Below are 20,952 nucleotides of genomic sequence, written 5' to 3'. Positions count from 1 at the left end.
GCAGTTTAAAATCCTCACCAAGTGAACATTTACTGTAATGTGTATTGATTCTTGATCATTCAGCCATGCAAATCCCCTTGGTGCAGAGTTCAGCACAGTGAGTTGTAAGATGGTCAGTTCCATTCCTTGTCCCAATCGCCTTGCAGTTAACAAGCATAGGCCTACTTTGTGACTTTTGGAAAGGGCACTTTTTGTCTTCAATTTAGGCTCATTCAGCCCTGAAGTCATGGAAATCTCTCATTTTCACACAGCACTTAGTAAACAGTCATATAATTATTTCAAAGTTAGTTTTGTTGGTACAAAACGAAACCTTACGATGTTATGACAACATGTTCAGAGGGGGACTTATTTCTTTTGAGGTGTTTAGTTAGTGCCCCATGAACATTCGTTCAGACGACACAAATAATACACTTAGTACAGACGACACAAATAATACACTTAGTATTCCAAATTACACATCCTGTGTTGCATGAGTATTAACCTTGAGAAACACAGATCAGGCAATATAATGCTTCCGGAACTGACATTGCATGAGTAGGCCCAGTATTTCCTTTTTGGGCAGCACAGATAGATTTAACTAAGCGAGTAATGGTTGATATTGAATGATTTAAACTTTTAAAGTGCAAATTTACATGACCAAGTGTGTGCATTAACATCACTGTCACTAAATAGGTAAGTAGAACCAAACTATGAAGAAGTAGAAGTACTACTTTATAACAGGTCATTTTCAGAGAGTTGAATTTTCATGTTTTATTGTTTATTGATGTGTGACAAGTTTGTTTGGCTTATAATAAGCAAAAAAAAATAAGACTCATAACTTTGTGTATCGATATAAATGGTGTGCACAAAGTTGGGCGCAGCACTTACACTAGTTGCATATTGCGCATCTGGTGCATGCTTATGTGAATTTATGTGAGTGTAAGTTGGGATTTGTAAAATGACCTACAATGACCTCTAAATGAACTTTGACCTCATCCATTGCAGTGTGGTCTTTATAAAAATCATTTTTTACATGTTCAGTGGCGTATCGCAAGCAAAGATTAAACAATTCCCGGTTGGCATTGTTTTGGCCTTATTTAAGGGGGTACTACACCCCTGTTCAATTTTGTGCCTATTTTTGCATTTTTCTAAAAAATTATAGCGCATTGGTGACAAGTAAGATATGTATTATTATAGGGCTAGGACTACAACTACTGCACTGAAAATTCAGCAACTCAAGGCAAGTAGTTATTGATTTATTGATCAAATATTGGTTTTCCTTATTTTTGACTGTAACTCCACAACGGTTGTATGTGCCAAAATACATTTTCCAGTGCAGTAGTTGTAGTCTTTGCCCCTATAATATACATAACCTTACTTGTCACCAATGCGCTGTAATTTTTAAGAAAAATGCAAAAATAGGCAAAAAATGGGCAGGGGTGTAGTACCCCCTTAATTGTGACAATCGTACAATTTTTGATTTTACACTATTTTAGTTAAGTTTAGTTTACGGGACTACGCTGATCCCCCTGCAAAGAACACACTGATGACATTACACATGTCAATGTACCCCCAAGGTTAAATGTGTCCAAGTCCCATTGAAATACATCAAAGCATGCAGGAGAAATCATCTAGGGTTAACATTTTTGGTACACACACCCCACATACTGAACATATCCGATGAACAGAGCCTATTTCATAGTCCCTGCCCGGTTCCGCCTTAAAATTTGTTAGCCGTGACAAAAATAGCAGTTACAAAGTACTTTGACGTTAAGTAGTATTGTTGTGTAATACAAAATTGAAATAATTACATGTACAAATGTAAAAAATCACTTTTGATCAACTTGCATGGTGGCCAGATTGGATGTTAAGCTGGAATTGTTTGCTCTTATATTTAAAAAAAAAAGGAAGTTGCTTAATACTACAATTCATAAAGAAGGTTTTGAGATTTTAATTTTCATAAATACTAATTGTAGTGAATCAAATGTATGTATTGAATTTCTTTTAGAAAATGGCCAAATACATGAGCAATGACGATGACAACTACAATGATGATGAGGTGGACTACTACATGTCAGATGATGAGCTTGAGCATGACTATGATTGGCTTAGTCCACCAAAGTTCAAAATACGTACACGTAGTAATGAACCTGAGGATAAAGATGCAGCATATCTGTGTACTGATGCTGCTTTGAAATCACTTAATGCAGGTCAGTACAAGCTTATTTAAGTCACATAAAATTTGCTGAGGAGGATGCCCAGAATGTTTTTTTCTTCTAACATTCTGGTTTTTACACGGTTGTACAAAATGTATATGTAGTATGTACTTTAAGTAAATTAAGGGCTGGGGTATGAACGTTTGGACAGTATTTATTGTGGGACATTAGAGCACATCAGACATATCGAATTGCATTCTGAATACGAAGAATGTCCTGATGATATCAAATAATTTTGATTTTTTGAAATTCGCAATGTAATACACATTTTATGGCAAATGATTAAAAATTGATATTTTTTATATTTAACAGTACTCAAAGTAAACTTTATAAATCTGATGATTTATACTTAAAGTGTATGTAGGTGGGATGAAAAGCCGACGATCAATTGAAAATTTTGACCTTTCGTATTGAAGATATGATTTTTTTCCCCAAAACACCAAAAAAAATTAGGTCTTTTTGGGAAAAAAAATCCATATTTATGCATTATGCCATTGGTATAATGCATTTAGTAGCTGCATTATTTACCAACTAATGATTAAACTTTCAGGTATACAAAGGCTTCAATCTGAGAACACCCTTTGTGATGTTACGATCAAAATTGGTGCCAAGGAATTTCCTGCTCACAAAAACATGTTAGCTACAAGCAGTGGCTATTTCAAGACAATGTTTACATCTCGATTCCTAAAAGTTGGTGCCGTAGAGGACATCAAAGGGGAAAGCATGATATTTGAAGTGCTGCTTCATTATATTTATGCTGGCGAAATGAACATGACCAACGAGAATGCTAGTGGGGTTCTCAACATGGCTTGCTACTTGGATCTTCCACCACATGCCTTACAAGAATGCACACGTTTAATAGCACGCATGTTCAGAGACGAATCCATATCGTTTCAGGAAGCCTTTAAGATTTCATTGCGGCCAGAACCAGAACTGGCTGACATTACCAAGGCTGCCAAGTGGTACATCAAGCCCAAAGGACGGATCTCAAACCGTAATTACCGTATTAGGATGAGAGAAAACGAGGTACTCTGCTACATTATTATAAGATATGTCTTTTTGATAATGGTGGTACCATGTGAAACAAATTTTAAGTGATTTTAGTCCTGTGGATGAACCAAACCTTCTTTGGTGGATAACCGATTCAGATGCCACATTACAGCTGCAATATCGCGGCTGCAATGAAATCTGAGCTAGGTTACGATCTTGACGGTGAAAATTCTCATCGCGGGGTGGAATTTTTACCGGCGCTGCGAGTTGAATTTTTGATATCCTGGTTGTGCACGCTTGTGATTGACTGCTGGAAAATCAAGGTTGGCATTCTCTATGGATGAATGAAAACAGGACAGTCAACACTTTCATCGCGATCATGATATATCGTTGCAGTACATTTAAATTTCAGCATGCGATGCTGCGCTGAACAAAAACATCCTGATGTTGCGATGAGGAGTCTGAATCGAATTTAACTGTTGGTGTATGCACTAGAAATGAAGCTTTTGAACTGTATTTCAGGTACCTTCGGCCGATCAGCCTACTGCATGTCCCAAATATTGCATAAACTCTGCTATCCTCTAACTCCCATTTAGGTTAGGGGTTGTTGTAACCCAAAACTTTCTTGGCAAACAATGATTAAAGGAATCTAGCACCTCTGCACTGTTCTTTTGAAGTGAAACAGTTGCTTTAAAATGTGTCTGATTAAATGATTAATTGATGTAAGTAATCAATCCGATATTGATTTTATAATATCGGCCAACATTCGATCCAATATTTTACTGTGTCTTAAAAATCACAAAAAATGTTCCTCTGTTTTTTTATGGATTTGAAGAGTCCCTGGACCAAGAGTGTCTGTTGAGCCCTTCAATGTTTTCTTCTCATATAAAACATGTTTTAATTTGTTTGAAGTCCCAAGGCATGTCAGGGAGCTCAAATACGAACAAAATATTTATCATGAGTTGGACAACCGCATCTTAAAAACATTTTTTTTGAGATTATCCAAATCTACAATATAATGCTTACTAAACTTGTGGCTTCAGTTTTTAGCCATTGCTGACATACCAAATCTGTATTCGCTTTTTAAACCAACATATCTAAACAACCAAAAATCTAATTTTCATCAAATAACTTTTATGTTGTAGCCTAAATTTAGGAGTATAATCATGTGTAATTTCCATATCCTGGCACGTAAGATAACAGAGATGGGATGATGGAGGTAGAACTTTTTGATAGGGCCCTCGTAGAATACCGTATTTAAATCGAATAAGCGCCCGGGCGTTACATTTTCCCAAGGGGGCGTTCATTAGAGGTCATTTTAGCACGAAAATTCCCGTTAAAATCATTAGGTAAGCTTAAAAGTCATGCTAAAATGACGAACTATGACCTTTTGACACTGACTTTTGGTTCACTTCCGGGTTCGGATCGCCATTTATTGCTGCTTCTCGCGACCATGTGAGCAACTTGGTAAGCTTACTACACAAGATAGCATGGAAATATCGGAACTTTTGAAACATCTTGGTTGAAAAAAGTAGTGGGGGGCGTTTATTTGAGGGGGGGCGACTATTCGACGAAATACGGTATGTAAATTTAAATATTCTTTGAGCAATTTAAAACAAAAAACATGTAATAAACCTTAATGAAGGTGTGCAAAGTAGATCCAAAATGGTCTTTTTTCCCTCAAAAAGGTAACAAATTTGGCCAAAAACAGGTTTTTCTAAGAAAATTCATGCTACACATGCACCAAAGTTTCTTCAAGATGACTTAATTTAAAAAGCATGTTAATCTTTTTCATTTGATACTAAATTTGCTATAATTGCAGCACTTGCAGTGTTAAAGTTCTGAGCATTTTTCATGTTTTGGGTCATGTCCCTGTTTGCTTGGAAATGCCCATGTATACTTGCCTTCATAGATGACAAAATTGATCGTTGCCGGGTCAATTGGTTCACACTATCAGTGTTCAGAACCACCATCAAAATGATCACAACACAAAGTCAATGGGTTGCTAACAGGTGTGCAAACCAAGCATGAACCAGTAACTAAGGTTTGACGTGTTCACTATAACAGCAAAATTTCTAATTCTCTTGCTAATTTCTTGCAACTAATTTACAATAAGTGCTAATATAATTACTTGCAACTAATTTACAATAATTGCTAATATCGTCACTTATATCTGTATATAATGTGTCCATAATTTGAAAAGCACTCCACTGTTTTTCTAAAAATACCAGCTTTCAGGAACTTGATAAACTGTGTACTCCAAATTCATATGCCTTAATTTCAGAGGCTGATATCCAGATTGACATGGCTCCCACAAACGACAAAAGCTTTCCAGCAATACAGACGTTCAGGTTAGTTCATGTTATTTAATTAAAGGTGGGTAACCTGATTGACAGCTTCATCTCCCACTTTACTGCATCCAATGCAGATTTTGGTATCAGCTGAAAGCTCATTTCTCATATATATGGTATATTTCAGTATATTTCTGAAGAAATCATCAAAAAACTGTTCGTTTTAACTGTGGTATACCACGTTTGAGACTAATTCGACAGTTTTTGATGATATATTGGAAATACACGGATTTGGAACTAATTTCAATATGTATATCAGTTTATTACATGAATAGAAATACTGTACACTTTTCATGATTAAGCAGTAAGACCCATTTACAAGAAACATGTTCTTTTTAATCAATTTAAAAAAATTCCATTTTCCTAATATATCAGGTCACCTTTCTTTAAGGATTTGATTATATCATCCAAGAAAAAAATGTGAAATATTTTTCCTGAAGTACAATAATGGACGACTGAAAAATGACCAACACATGTTAAAATGCTAAACAATTTCACAAATGTCATCAACACCAGACAAGGGATTGCAGACATTTCAGACCAGACAACCAACAAAATAGCATTTGGAAAAATAAAGTGACACAATTTTGGTGTTTCTGTCACATTATACTATGATCAGCTTGTAATAGGTGAGAATTATTTGGTTTTACTGTGGAAGTCTATTAATAAAGTCCAAACTTAAGCTTGAGTAAATTCACAAAAGCGTGCATCAATCAGGTAATACGCAGTTCGCATAGGTGCTGCGCCCAGCTGTGTGTACACCATTCTATATCAATCCATGATGTTACGAGTCCCACCTATTACGAGCTGATCAGAGTATAGTTAATTTCTATTTCATTAATTATTTTCATATATTTCACACTATTTTGTTTTTGTTTTTTTTACTCCCAAACAAGGATTAGAAACTTTACGATCTGAGGACACCCTCTGCGATTTTACCATCAATATTGGCTCCAAATCATTCCATGTTCACAAAAACATTTTAGCTGCAAGCAGTGACTACTTCATGACAATGTTAACATCTACATAGATTCAAGGAAGCTGAGAGCAACATGGTCTCACTAGAAGAAGAAGAGGACATATTCCACATGATTCTTGATTTTGTCTACTCTGTAGACAAAATCAAATTGACTACAGCTAATGTCTTTGAAGTCCTGAAATTGGCTAATTACTTGCAAATCGATTCAGTACTGAAATTATGCATGAATTTCCTTAGCATTAAGCTTCAAACTGTTCTTTCCTCTAGGTCTGTGGGTATTTCTTTTCAAGATGCAATTGAAATTACACAGCACCCTGACCCTCCTTGTCCAATATTGTGGAACTTGCCAAAGGGTACATTAAGAGAAACTGGCATGTCCTTTTCTCTAGTGCAAATATTTCTCTTCAAGATGCAGTTGAAATTGCACAGCACCCTGACCCTTCCTTTTCGTATATGGTAGAGCTTGCCAAATGGTACATTGAGAGAAACTTGGATGTCCTTTCCTCTAGTGCAAATATTTCTCTTCAAGATGCAGTTGAAATTGCACAGCACCCTGACCCTTCCTGGTCCTCTATTGTGGGGCTAGCCAAAGAGTACATCAAGAAAAACTGGCCGGCGTCAGGTGACGTATAAAGATCTGAGAGGAATCTTAGGTCAATTTGAGTGTGCTAAGTTTGAATCCACTGCATGTCAAATAGTCTAGAAGTTTACAAGGATTTCATCCTTTTTAATTTGGGGGTAAGTGATTAAATCTCACTTCCCGACAGTGTCCGAAATAAGGAAAATATGGAGGTTGTCCCGAGGACAACTAAAGCATGAATTCTGCTTGTCCTCAAAATATTTTGGTTGTCCCCAAAATATAAATGTCATGTTTTTGAGTACAAAGAATCCAAATAGTGGTTGTCCAGGGGATAAGTACATAGCTCAATATGGTTGTCCCCAGTGATTTTTGGACAAGAGGACAAGAGGATAAGCACTTATTTCGAACACTGCTTCCCGATAAAGGAGTGAAATTTCAAAATTGCACACTTTTTGTTGCAACCCACTTCATTATATTTCTTTGGTCATAACGATTCAGAAAAAGAATAGTTTGACCTATCTGTGATGTACCATTCAAAAGTTATAAGCATAAGGTCAAATATCATATTTTTGGTCTCCAGGGATCAACATAAAATTGCCCCAACTTCATATTTTTGGTATTTAAAAAAACCCCAAACAAACATCCAAATTAGAAATAGTTTGCAATATCTTGAGTGTTTTGTTACCTAGGTACATTGTAAATGGTCAAAAGAGATCAATAATCATTAAATACCAAGACCAATTTTGTGATGTTATCATGGTTACATATACTGAAACACAGGCGGTGCAAACTATTTTTTATTTGAATTGTTTTTGTAAGAGGAACAATATCAAACAATTTTGGTTAGAATCAGAACATAAAAGAGGTTTCGACCCTTGTACAGCTTGAAATTTGACCTTTGACATCTTCAAACTGTACTTTTTCTGAATGGGTGGGGCAACTGGTACATTTGTTTGTCAGTAATCTTAAAGGATCTCTTAAATAAGGGTTGATCTCTTTTTCAGTAATCTTTCAAAACAAAGTTGGGTCCATTTTGATATTTCATGCAAGACATTTTGTCCTTTTGGAAAATGTCATTAGTTGCATTTTAATTTGGTTACTATTGTTATTATCTCTATCTATTTCTGGGGCCCTAATAAAAGAATGGGGATTCATAAAACGAGTCACCAACAACATTTTAAAACGTATGCGAGTCAACATTTGTTGTTGAGATCATACAAACAGCCAAGTATAAAATATGCATCTACATGTAAATAAAATATCATCAACAACTTCTTTTTCATTTGCAACCCATTTAATCTAATAAGTCTCATCGTAAATGATGAAATTGAGTTACTTGCAAAAAACAAAATGACAACATAAAATAAAATTCAAAAGCATTGGCCACTGAATAGCCTACTTAAGGTTACACAAAGAGACGTATAAAAAACGTATAAAAGACGTATAAAGTTGTTCTCTAAAACAGAGTTTTCTCAGTAATCAAATATCGCAGCGAGTGAAATGTTGGTGCATTGGATGTAGCTTAACATTTTTGTGTGTGTTATATACAAATTATTAGAATAAATTTGAAAATCCTTCGTTTAAAGCATTTTTACCCACCATGTTCACAAGATCAAAACACGCTCCATGAGGTTTTTTTTTTTCAAATGTGCGCTCCGTATAAATCCACACGAGCGATTGTTTTCTTCTTTTTCGTATTGTATTACAAATCGATCAAAGAAATAATGTTGCCATGGGGAAGAACCAAATACAGTACCGATTAAATTTTAAAAGCCCGCTTTGGGGGAAAATTTTGGAGAATTTGCTTGAGAAAAAAGCTGGTTTGTGAAATTATCGATATCTTGATTACGAGACGTTAATTTAGACATCTGAATACCTACATTATTTCTCAACATTCTGCCAATTGCTATTCCATTTGATTTTCACTCCAAATTGAAGCTAGTTTTGCAAAAAAACGAGGTTTTCCTCCATCAGTTCGTTCAAAATTTCAGCGCCGACATGCGTGTTTATTCTAAGAGCCATAATGCGGACGCGATTGTAATCATATGTAATTGCATCCAATTATAGTTATATCATCCGCTTTGAGAACAGTCAAGTTGTGTAAGTTGATCTGTGGCCGAGTGGATAGAGCGTTGGACTGGGAATCTAATATGAACTATTTTTGTGGGTTCGAGTCTCCGTGTGGCTGAATTTTCTTTCTTTTTTCTCTTTTCTCATTTTTACTTCCTTTCTTTCCTCTTTTCTTTCTCCCTTTCTTTTATCATTTCTTTTTTTTTCATTTCTTTCATTTCTTTCTTTCTTTCTTTTTTGTTTATTTTCTTTCTCTCTCTTTCTTTCTTTTTTCACTATTTCTTTATTCTTTCTTGCTCCTTTCTTTTTAGTTTTATTTGATTGATTCGCTGAGTGCAGTGAATCGTGATTGATTGTTTTTCACTTTGTAGGCCTGCTAAGTCTGTCTTGTTGATTTTCATCCCAAATTCGATTTACAAATAATTGCTTTTTGATATTGTTGTTGTTGCCTACCCTTACATTGTAATCAGGGGAATAGCAGCATTGATTTCATCAAAGATATCAAGGCTATAAATTCAAAATCAACACATTTTCCAGGGCGTAGCTTGACGAAGTGCCCCCAATCAATTTTAAAATTTATAAAATCCTTGTGAAAATTGCCGAAAATGGCTTGTGCCACCCCCCCCCCCCCGGCATCCGAGCTCCGGGCACGAGCTAAGCCAAGTTTCATAGCCTTTTCATGTCTTGACCGTGGATCGATATTCTATTGTAAGTAGGCCTACGTCCCGCATGCGCTTGTTCATTTTCTGCATGGCTGTTTCTGTTATGAACTTACGCCCTCTGAAATCAAGCGCATGAAAAACTCTCGCTAACCTTAAACCTTTGTAATCAATTAAGTATCCTAGTTGACTGAAAAGGGGTTTACAATTAAGACACTGACAAACATGATATTTGGCATATTTCATATATAAAAAATGTTAATAACACAAGTTTCACAATTTTTATGGATCATTTGGATTAAATTAAAAATATTTATGTACATAGGAAAATGTACAACACAATTTCAGCTGAAATGGATGTTAGCATCAATACCACTCATTAGAGCCATTAGCTAGCAACCAAACAAGCACTTTCAATGCTCGCATTTAACACGGATGATTGATCCTACAGAATGAGGCTATTGTTGGTTTCTTATTAATTTTTGAAACTACTGCTACTACTCATGGCTAGTCACTAGATGATGTGTACAGTTTCCATGCCAACCAATATGAAGCACAGTAGCTCCGGTTTGAGGCAGACTAGGCAATATTGATAAGTAATTATGTCTTAATTGCAAGATATATCGATAACAATTTTGAGTATTATTATAATCATTTTATTATAATTATCATAAGAATTATTATCATATATTATTATTATTAATTATTGTCATAATTAGTATTATAATAAATATTGCATTATTATTATTATAACTATTAATTATTGTTGTTATTATCATCATCTTTAACTAAAGTTATTTGTTAATCTAGTTAAAATGAAACAAGTATTCCTGAAAAAAATTGGTGTCAGTTCCAATTTACAATGTAACTATTATTTTAATGTAATGTTTAAGTTTTGCACTGCAGCACTGACAAGAACATTTAGTGGTAGTTCATTTTATCATTAAATAGGCCTAATTATACACTTGGCGCAACGTCAGCCTTCTATTCTTCAAATTTTTTCACAGGAGGAAGACGGCGAATTTCATCATTCGATATCAGCAAAGTATCAGGCCCTTGCAACTCCTATACCAGCGCAATACAAAAAGATTTTTGTTTAATTAACACTGGACATGCTGGATGTTTTTATAAAAATATTGTATGTGATGAAGAAGGGGAATGGTGGTTTATTTGTGTAAAGGTCAAAATAGGATTCGGATAGGGTCAGGACTCTGTTTTGTCATCTTCCTTCTGTTGGTCTTTGAACCTGTTCATTGTCTGGTGTTTTTTTGTTTGTTTTTTTTTTTTTTTTTTGTAATTTTGATTTTGAAATGGAGCCTTCATCTTTGGTTCGAGTTGTATTTTTTCCTGAATGTATTTTAATGCTTTCTCTCCCCACCAGCTCTAAGTAGGCCTACTGATAAAATACAAAAAACTGAAAAAAAAAAGAAAGAAAAAAAAAAGATATGGACACCGCCAGTTCCCCCCGTGTATTATCAGAAAAATGCTGCTGCCACCAGATATAGGCTAAGTAAAACAGCGTATTACTATCAAGACTTATGTCGATATTATCAAGACAGAGATAAGTCATGGATAAGTGTCTGACGTCATCTGTCAAAGTGGTTGATGATGACTTGCAAAACTCGGCGGTAAACCGGGCCATGATTTTAAGCTTATTGTTAATTTTGCACCTTCAAACATACAAACCATCTCAAAAGTTAGGTCTTTATAGTAGGAAACCTTTTTTGGCGAAGGCACCATGTCAACAATGCCTAGAAAAGTTGCTTTTTGCCTTGTAAAAGTACGTAATTTTTCGGCACTTCCTGGTCAGCATGGAAGCAGATCGATTCGCCAAATCAATTAGTCCACAGTTGACTTGGCCATATGCCAATTCATGCATTTGGCCCCAAGCTAAGTCGGCCACAAACCAATTCGATATTGACCAAAAGGGATCAACGATTTAATATGTTAATGAATATATGTGACCGTCCATCTCGAAACAGCTGTAAAGTCGGCTCAAGCATGGTCAATTTTGTTTTATTTCGTGTTTAGAAAATATATCATAAGCTTTAAAATGAAAAATCATTTGACTCCAAACGATATCCAGAAGTAAAAAAAATAGAGGGTTAAGTGCACAACGTACAAAAAAGTGACTATATCTCATTAACCGATGATCCTACAGATATGCGACCACTGACTTTTTTTTCCCTTATGACCAGAGGAAAAATTCGACATATGGCACGACTCGAGGATATTTGGTTAAAAAGATAGAGGGTTAAGTGCACAAAATTAAAAAAAAAAAGTGACTAGGCCTATATCTCATTAACCAATGATCCTACAGATATCGACCACTGACTTTTTTGTTCCTTATGACCAAGGGAAAAGTTTGACATATCTCACGACTCTGTAGGAAATGATGTACATCATCATCATCATCATCATACATCATCATTTTATTTTCATTCAAATCAATATACAAAATATAAAAGACACAACATTTGAATGAGGAGATGCTCAAAAGGCCCAAAGGCCTGAAGCGAGCACCCCCTTACACTGCCTTAAGTTACAACATACAATTACACAAAGTTAACAAATAAAAGAAAAAAGAAAGAGGAGAAGAACATGCAAAGAAAGACTCCAATATAAATATTTATAACATTTCATATAGATATTCCACAGTCCACACAAGAAATTGATAGTTGGAGTGGAGACGGGGGGGGGGGGGATGGGTGAGGTCATTAAATAATCCCTAAATATTAGATGTACTTTTTTATTAGACTTTTCTTTATTTGTAACTTAAACTGGTTTACTGATTTTGCCATCTTTATATATTTATCAGTAATATTCCATTTCCTAGGACCGGAAGCCCGTGTTGTGAGGGCCACAAACTGCTGACTACGTACAGATACGCCGCTGACATGTTTTGTTCTTTATGACCAGAGGAAAAGTTCGACATCGCATACGACTCTTTAGGATATTTGGTTTAAAAGATAGAGGTTATTGCACAAAGTACAACGAATTGGTTTGTGACCGAATGCAAGACATCAATTCATCTAAATATACAGATTTGGTGTAAAAACAACGGTTATGAAGAAAATCACGAAATAGTTAAATTTGGCCAACTTTTTTTGTACATCAATATGCAGGGTTCGAATTGGCATGTGGGCGATTTGGTTTGGGGCTGAATTGACGAATAGTATCGATATCGATATTGATATTTTTACAGAGCATGTGATATTTCGATATGATGATTCGAATTGTCACGTGATCGTCAAACCTGTACTAAAGGTGTCAGTTCTGCAGGAACTGACACAAAAATACTGAAGTCTCTTACACTTGTTAATGCACAAAAGCCTATAGGACAGGGTTCGAGGTTTGAGGACGGTTTTACTGCCATGTTATGTTATCATAACATTATACATGTTTTCTGGACTAGAATTTTGTGCTGAGTCCATTTCTGAAGTTTTTAATACACAGGGTATCACCATTTTAAAGATATGTAACAAATGCTAAGCGCATGTTGTTTTTACGAAGAATGTTAACCAATCCTGGGAGTCTACTTGGAACACAACTGTATTTTTAAAAAGTTACAGAGCATTATTACTTCAGTTAAAGTTGTTTTGAATCTATAAATATGTTAAACAAACTATTAAGACTGCTTAAACACTGTTCTCATGTATGAAAATGAAATGATGTTGGTACTGAGGTTCTTGTATTCCTTTATATTTAGTAAACATATAGCGGTCAGGTTTGGTGTCAAGACAATAAATCTATTGATGTCTAAACTCATAAAGAAATGATGTTCTTAAAGTGTTAATGTATAACTGATTACCTTTACACAATCTTAAAATGTTTATACTGAAGCATAGCACTTTATTCACCCCTGACATCAGAAATGGCTTGTTGATAAGCGCAACTGAATATTGTGTGATCTAGCGGCACGGGCTGCATCAACTTTATTTTCTGATAAGTGGTTGATGTGATGAGCTGGTACAGAACTAAAGTTCTCTTCACCATACCACTTGACTATTACTTGATTCTGTTTCAGTTTTCTCAGGATAGAACTTCTCAGATGTTCAGGTACATCAGTTGGGGAAATGACTTTAGCTGGATACCAGAAGCAACCATGCTTTGCCCATACTAGATGACACTGTACATGTGCATGAGCATACATCTTCTTCTTCTTGGTTGAGTCGGTAGATACAGATTATTAGCTGCAGTTCACCAACTTTTTGGGTCATGGTCGCGGATATATGGTGCGTGTCTGACGGTGTCTCTATCTAATTGTTCTGTTTGGTTGACTGTTGAGCCGGTTCTTGAAGCTATCAATTGTGCTTGCCTTGATTGTTTCTTCTCCTGTTGCGTTCCACTCCCTAATTGCTCTTGGAAAATAGCTGTACTTGTATGTGTTGAGTCTTGCATAAATTGGTTTATAATTGCTGCTGTTCTTCTTCCTGGTTCTTGTTTCTTTTATTAGCTCCAAATGGTCGTTCTTGTTTATGCCCACCATGTTGTTTGTTATCTTATACATCATTGCTAGTCTTGCTTGCTTCCTTCTATCTTCCAATAAATCCCATCCTAACTCCTGTATCATCTTGGTCACACTACTTCTTTGCTTGAAGTCCCCCATGCAAAATCTGGCAGCCTTACGCTGCACGGCTTCAAGTTGATTTATTGCTCCATCCTGGTATGGCCCCCAGACTGTGCTTGCATATTCGAGTATTGGCCGCACTAAGGCCATATATGCAGTTTCTTTAACTTCCTTGGTGCAGAACCATAGGTTTCTTCTGAGACAACCAAGCACCCTGTTTGCTTTAGAAATTGTGTTTTTCCTCTGTGTATTCCAATTGAGCTTGTTATCAATTTCTATTCCCAGGTATGGGTGCGATGACACTTCTTGCAGTTTTTGCTGGCAAAAGTATAATCCATATCCGGAGGTTGCATCTTGTTGCTAATTTTCATTATGTAGCATTTTGCTGCATTAAAGGACATTCCCCATCTATTCTGCCATTCTTCAAGCTTTCTCAAGTCATCTTGAAGCGTTTGAAGGTCCTGCTGTGTTTTTGCTGCTGTGTAGATGACACAGTCATCCGCGAACATTCTTGCCTTGTTTGCAAGGTTATCTGGAAGATCATTTATATAGATCAAAAATCCAGTTTTCCTGTGACTGTACCTTGTGGTACGCTGGAAGTGACTTGCTTGGTTTCAGATGTGATCCCATCGCAAAACAACTCTTTGTGTTCTTTCTGTTAAAAAGTGACGAATCCATTTTTGCAGATTCCTCGGATTCCGTAGAAATCTAGCTTACTAAGCAGACGTTAGATGCGGCACTTTATCGAATGCTTTTTCAAATCTAGAATAGCCATGTGTACAGTTTCTCCCTCTTCCATACTTTTTGTCAGATCATTCAATGTCAGTATTAACTGGGTCTCTGTTGAATGCTTGGCCCGGAAACCATGCTGGTTATCAACTAGAATATTATGCTCTTCCAGATGATCCATGATGTGCGAATGCACTATGTGCTCTAATATTTTGCACACAACACTTGTTAAGGAGACAGGTCTATAGTTACTTGGTTTAGCCCTGTCACCTTTTTTTTTAAATATAGGACATATGTCTGCCTGTCTCCACTGTGTTGGAAGAAAACCCTCATCTATAGACTGCTGAAATAATTTGGTGAGAACCGGAGCCAGTTGCTCTGCCATCATTCTCAACATCCACGGAATATTCCATCTGGACCCGGTGCTTTATTTGGTTTGAGTTTCAGCAGTTGCTTCTTGACTCCTTCCTCATGAATGACCAAATTCGGGATATTTGTTATGTTGCTTTCCCCAAGTGACGGGATGTGACTTTTATCCTCTTGCGTGAATACACTGCAGAACTGATTGTTGAGTGCTTCCGCCTTTTCCTTGCTGTCTGTTAAAAGTTTGTTGTCAACCTTCAGGTCTGCCACTCCATTATCTTCTTTCCTCAAACTTTTTATGAAAGTCCAGAAAGCCTTAGGATCTTCATTGCTGTACATGTACATGTACATTGCTGTACATGTATAACATCCCTTTATAATTACATATTTGAGGGCACAACATGAAAGGCATTGACTGCTCTTCCTGGAATAACTTTTATGGGTGTGACCTTTGGGTTTAAGGGGTTGATACATCAGAAAAATGGCGTGAACCTCAAAACGGGTCAAAATCTGAGTCGTAAAAAAAAAAATTATTTTGAAAAAAGTATACATGGCATCATTCCACAAATCTAATCGATTGTGGGGATTGGTAGAGTGCACAATCGATCAACTTTTCAGAGCTGTACCTCCATAAGTTTTTCCGAAATAATTTTTTTACAATTTGCCATATTTTTTTCACGCTTAGGGGTAGGGGTAACATTTTTGCAATTTTCTTCAATTTTTCTTTTCTGAAGGAAGTTAAAATTATTATCAGTGTGTGGCAAATTGAAATATCATTAAAATGAGGGGTTAATGAGGTCTCTAGCCCCTTTAGATCAAATTTTATGGCGAAACTAAGATACAAATCTCTCGAAAATGACCTTTTTGGGCTTCGTTTTTCACTTTCAAGTTCAACTTTATCCGGGTATGGTATACAAAGTAAGCAATGAAATCAATTAAAAACAGTTTTATTTGAACAAATAAACCATCAGGTAATACAAAATAACAGAGAAAGATAACATTTATCTATATAGTAGAAAATATTAGGGATTAAAAATTAATGGTGAATTTTTTTTTCACCTAAAACTGGTCATTTTCAGTAAAAAATGGCCATAAATCCATGTTTAACCCAAAAAATCGACTTAAGATACAGTATTCTAAGTTAGAAAAATTGAAAATTCAGACATTTTACCTTAGAAATACTATATATGCTCATTTTTAGAAGTATTCTTCACACCTAAATATTTTTTTTCACACATTTGGCAGTGAAACCGTCCTCAAACCTGTCATAGAAAAATGCAACTTTCATTTGAGCATGACATTGCATGAATCGCTGTATTTTGATTAAAAATGATTGAGGTAGCCTATAAACGGTCACTTGATGTGCAACTACCAATCCAAGTTTCCCCTTTAAGGTTACACGAAGAGACGTATAAAAAACGTATAAAAGACGTATAAAGTTGTTCTCTAAAACAGAGTTTTCTCAGTAATCAAATATCACAGCAAGTGAAATGTTGGTGCATTGCATGTAGCTTAACATTTTTCTTGTGTGTTTATACAAATTTTTAGAATAAATTTGAAAATCCTTCGTTTAAAGCCGTTTTACGCACCATGTTCACAAGATCAAAAACACGTTCCATGACGGTTTTTTTCAAATGTGCGCTCCGTATAAAACCACGCCGAGTCATTGTTTTCTTCTTTTTTGTATTGTACTACAAATCGATTAAAGAAATAATGTTGCCATGGGGAAGAACCAAATACAGTACCGATTAAATTATAAAAGCCCGTTTTTGGGGAACATTTTCGAGAATCTTGCCTCGGAAAAAACTGTTTTGTGAAATTATCGATATCTTGATTACGGGACGTTAATTTAGACATCTGAATACCTACATTATTTCTCAACATTCTGCCAATTGCAATCCCATTTGATTTTCACTGCAAATTGAAGCTAGTATTCCAAAAAACGAGGTTTTCCTCCGTCAGTTCGTTCAAAATTTCAGCGCTGACATGCATGTTTATTCTAAGAGCCATTGTGCGGACGCGATTGTAATCACGTAATTGCATCAAATTATAGTTATATTTCCGCTTCGAGAACAAGCAAATGCGTAAGCTGATGTATGGCCGAGTGGATAGAGCGATGGACTGGGAATCTTTTATGAAACATTTTTGTGGGTTCGAGTCCCGTGTGGCTGAATTTTCTTTTTTTTTTCTCTCTTTTCTCATTTATACTTCCTTTCTTTCCTCTTTTCTTTCTCCTTTTAATTTTTTCATTTCTTTCTTTATTTCTTTCTTTCTTTCTTTTTCGTTCTTTTTCTTTCTCTCTTTCTCTTTTTCACTATTTCTTTATTCTTTCTTGCTCCTTTCTTTACACAGCCGTGACGTTAGTCACGGCTGTGTCTTTTTTCTTACAGGTTCTTCTTTCTTTCTTCTTTCTTCTTTCTGTCAACCATTACATTTGCTCTAGCACTCACATGCTTACATCGATTTTCACCTAACTTGGTCACAATGACCATTGATTGTGCCCCTACATGTCACATATAAAATTGTGGTGTCAAAGGTCAAGCAAGGGTCATAGGGGTCAAAATGTGATTTCAACTCAAAATGCATCTTCTCCTACAAATTACGTGGGAGAGTGACGCCACTTGCACACATGCATTATAATTACCCAGTGCCTATATGGTGAACACGGCTTTGGGGTCAAAGGTCATTAAGAGGGCACTTCCCGTATAAAACGAAAAACCTTTAAAATTTTTATTAGCTAAGTAAAACATAGCACAGTAACGGTATGTTCACATATGATCTGCAGTCACACAATGTATATGTGGTATTTTTTTTATTTGGGGTCAAAGCTCATTAAGGGGTCACTTCCGGTATAAAACGAAATACCTTTAAAATGCATCTTCTTCCACAAATTATGTGGGACAGAGATGCCACTTGCACACATGCATTGTTATTACCCAGTGTCTATGGGGTGTACACAGATTTGGGTTCAAAGGTCATTAAGGGGCCACTTCCGGTATAAATTGAAATATCTTCAAAAAAATTTATTAACTAAGAAAAACATAGGAGAGTAATGGTATGTTCACACATGAATTGTGTTTAACCAATGTATATATGATATTTTTTTATTTGGGGTCAAAGGTCATTAAGTGGTCATTTTCGGTATAAAACGAAATACCTTTAAAATGCATCTTCTCCCACAAATTACTCAGGACAGTGATGCCACTTACACACATGCATTGTTATTACCCAGTGTTTATGGGGTGTACACAGATTTGGGGTCAAAGGTCATTAAGGGGCCACTTCCGGTCTGAGACGAAAAACTTTCAAAATGCCCTTCTGCCACAAATAACATGGCAAAATAATGCTACGAGCACGCATACATTGACATTAGCCAATGCCTATGGGGTTTTCATATATTTTGGGGTCAAAGGTCATTAAGAGGTTACAACACGGCTGTGTTCGTGGTCTTAGACCACAGCTAAGTCTAGTTTTAGTTTTATTTGATTGATTCGCTGACTGCAGTGAATCGTGATTTTTCACTTTATATAATTCAGAAATTGGTAGGCCTGCTAAGTCTGTCTTGTTGAATATTCTTCCCAAATTCGATTTGCAAATAATTGCTTTTTGATATTGTTGTTGATGTTATTGTTGTACACTATTCGCCACTTGCACGGTTCCGCCATTATGCACTATGTGCGGGAGAGCCTCGAACTGGCAGCATACATGAATGGGAATTGAACCAGTCATATAACATTCTGTGTAAGGTTACGTAATTCTTCCTTTCATGTATGCTGCCAGTTCGAGGCTCTCCCCGCATATAGTGCATAATGGCGGAACCGTGCAAGTGGCGAATTACATTGTAATCAGTGGAATAGCAGTTATTGATTTATTTCATTAAAAAATATCAAGGCTATAAATTCAAAATCAACACATTTTCCAGGGCGTAGCTTGAAAAGTGCCCCAATCAATTTTAAAATTGATAAAATCCTTATGAAAATTGCCAAAACGGCTTGTGCCCCCCGGCATGCCGCCTCATGACACCCCCGACTCACGAGCTCCAGGCACGAGCTAAGCCAAGTTTCATGTCTTGACCGTGGATCGATATTCTATTGTAAGTATAGGCCTACGTCCCGATGCGCTTGTTCATTTTCTGCATGGCTGTTTCTGTTATGAACTTGCGCCCCTCTGGAATCAAGCGCATGAAAAACTCTCGGCTAACCTTAAAGCAAGAGAATTGATCAAGTATACTAAAATTTCTTAAAGGGGACTTAATTCTTGTGAACCCTGTATTGTAAACACTTTATTCATACATCTGTGTTATCTAACAGTGTGTGTGTGATTGGTTGAGAGCCAGTCATAAGCAACATTAATGCCTGGTTGCTTTAACATGATGATGGCAATATAGAAAAAATGTCAGAAAATCATATTTTTTGAGAATGCTACATGTTATTTTTTGCTATAAATTGATGAAATACAATCACCGAGTGTTGGGTAATGTATTAACAGGGTTCATTAACCCTAACCCGCCTGAATACTACAAAATACTACTTGATATATGCGCTGTGCATGCAGCCCAAGCCCAAGACCCGTGGCAAAGTGTCGCCGACCGAGTGCTTGGCATGCGAGGGGTCTCGGGTTCGAATCCCACCCAGAGCAAACAACTTCTTTCCTTCTTTTCTCTCTTTATTCTTTCCTTCTTTCCCTTCCCGTCGCCAAAAAGCCCTTAGGCGGTTAGGGTTAATAGAATTGAAGTCATGATACATTGTTCATTCTATACAATGAACACATAAATCATAAACTTTTTGTAACATTTAACTCCTTCTTTACCACATAAAATACTATACTGGAAAAGAAATATAGATAATAGTTTTACTAAAACTAGAACCATTGTTAAAAAGTATCAGAAACACAGTCAGAAAGAATATTAAGTTATGACCAATTTGTTCAATTTGATGTTATTTTCTTTGTTGGATATGAACAAATTAATACAAACTTTTCATGCATTTCCTGATTTGTGGGTTTTGTCTTTCCTGACCAGCTTTTCTGATCTTCTTTCCTGACCACCTTTCCTGACTATATTTTCTGACCATCTTTTCAGACCACCTTTTCTGACCATCTTTCCTGACTATTTTTTCTAACCATCTTTTCTTGTCATCTTTTCTGACCATCTTTTCTGAGCAGCTTTTCTGACCATCTATTCTGACCATCTTTCCTGACCATTTTTTCTGACCATCTTTCCTGACCACCTTTCCTGACTATCTTTTCTAACCATCTTTTCTAATCATCTTTACTGATCATCTTTTCTGACCAGCTTTTCTGACCATCTTACGCCCCCAGTTTCAAAGGTCCTTTCATTTGTATCACAATACCTGCACACATTTTTAGTCTCAGAAACTGAGCATCAAATTACATTGTATGCAATATAATCATACATCACAAGATACAAGGGTGTGTCATTTTACCCCTTTTATGGTAACATTTGAT

At 36.0% G+C, this 20,952-nt stretch overlaps 2 protein-coding genes across 3 annotated transcripts in view; one reads left to right on the top strand and one right to left on the bottom strand.

Moving 5' to 3' along the window:
* LOC140148121 (transmembrane anterior posterior transformation protein 1 homolog) overlaps nucleotides 1–20,952 on the bottom strand; it is a 53,448-nt gene that overhangs the window by 5,230 nt on the left and 27,266 nt on the right. The window lies entirely within an intron of this gene.
* Nucleotides 562–8,328, top strand: LOC140148120 (uncharacterized). Its single transcript, XM_072169975.1, has 5 exons — nucleotides 562–672; nucleotides 1,988–2,189; nucleotides 2,746–3,221; nucleotides 5,470–5,536; nucleotides 6,433–8,328. The coding sequence occupies exons 2-5, from the start codon at nucleotides 1,991–1,993 to the stop codon at nucleotides 6,564–6,566; spliced, it is 876 nt and encodes a 291-aa protein (XP_072026076.1). The 5' UTR covers nucleotides 562–672; nucleotides 1,988–1,990; the 3' UTR covers nucleotides 6,567–8,328.

The sequence above is a fragment of the Amphiura filiformis genome, chromosome 3 (assembly GCF_039555335.1).
Source record: "Amphiura filiformis chromosome 3, Afil_fr2py, whole genome shotgun sequence".
In the NCBI taxonomy this organism is placed as follows: Eukaryota; Metazoa; Echinodermata; class Ophiuroidea; order Amphilepidida; family Amphiuridae; genus Amphiura; species Amphiura filiformis.
The sequence above is the reverse complement of the archived record's forward strand: the minus strand, read 5'-3'. Positions and strand labels throughout refer to the sequence as shown.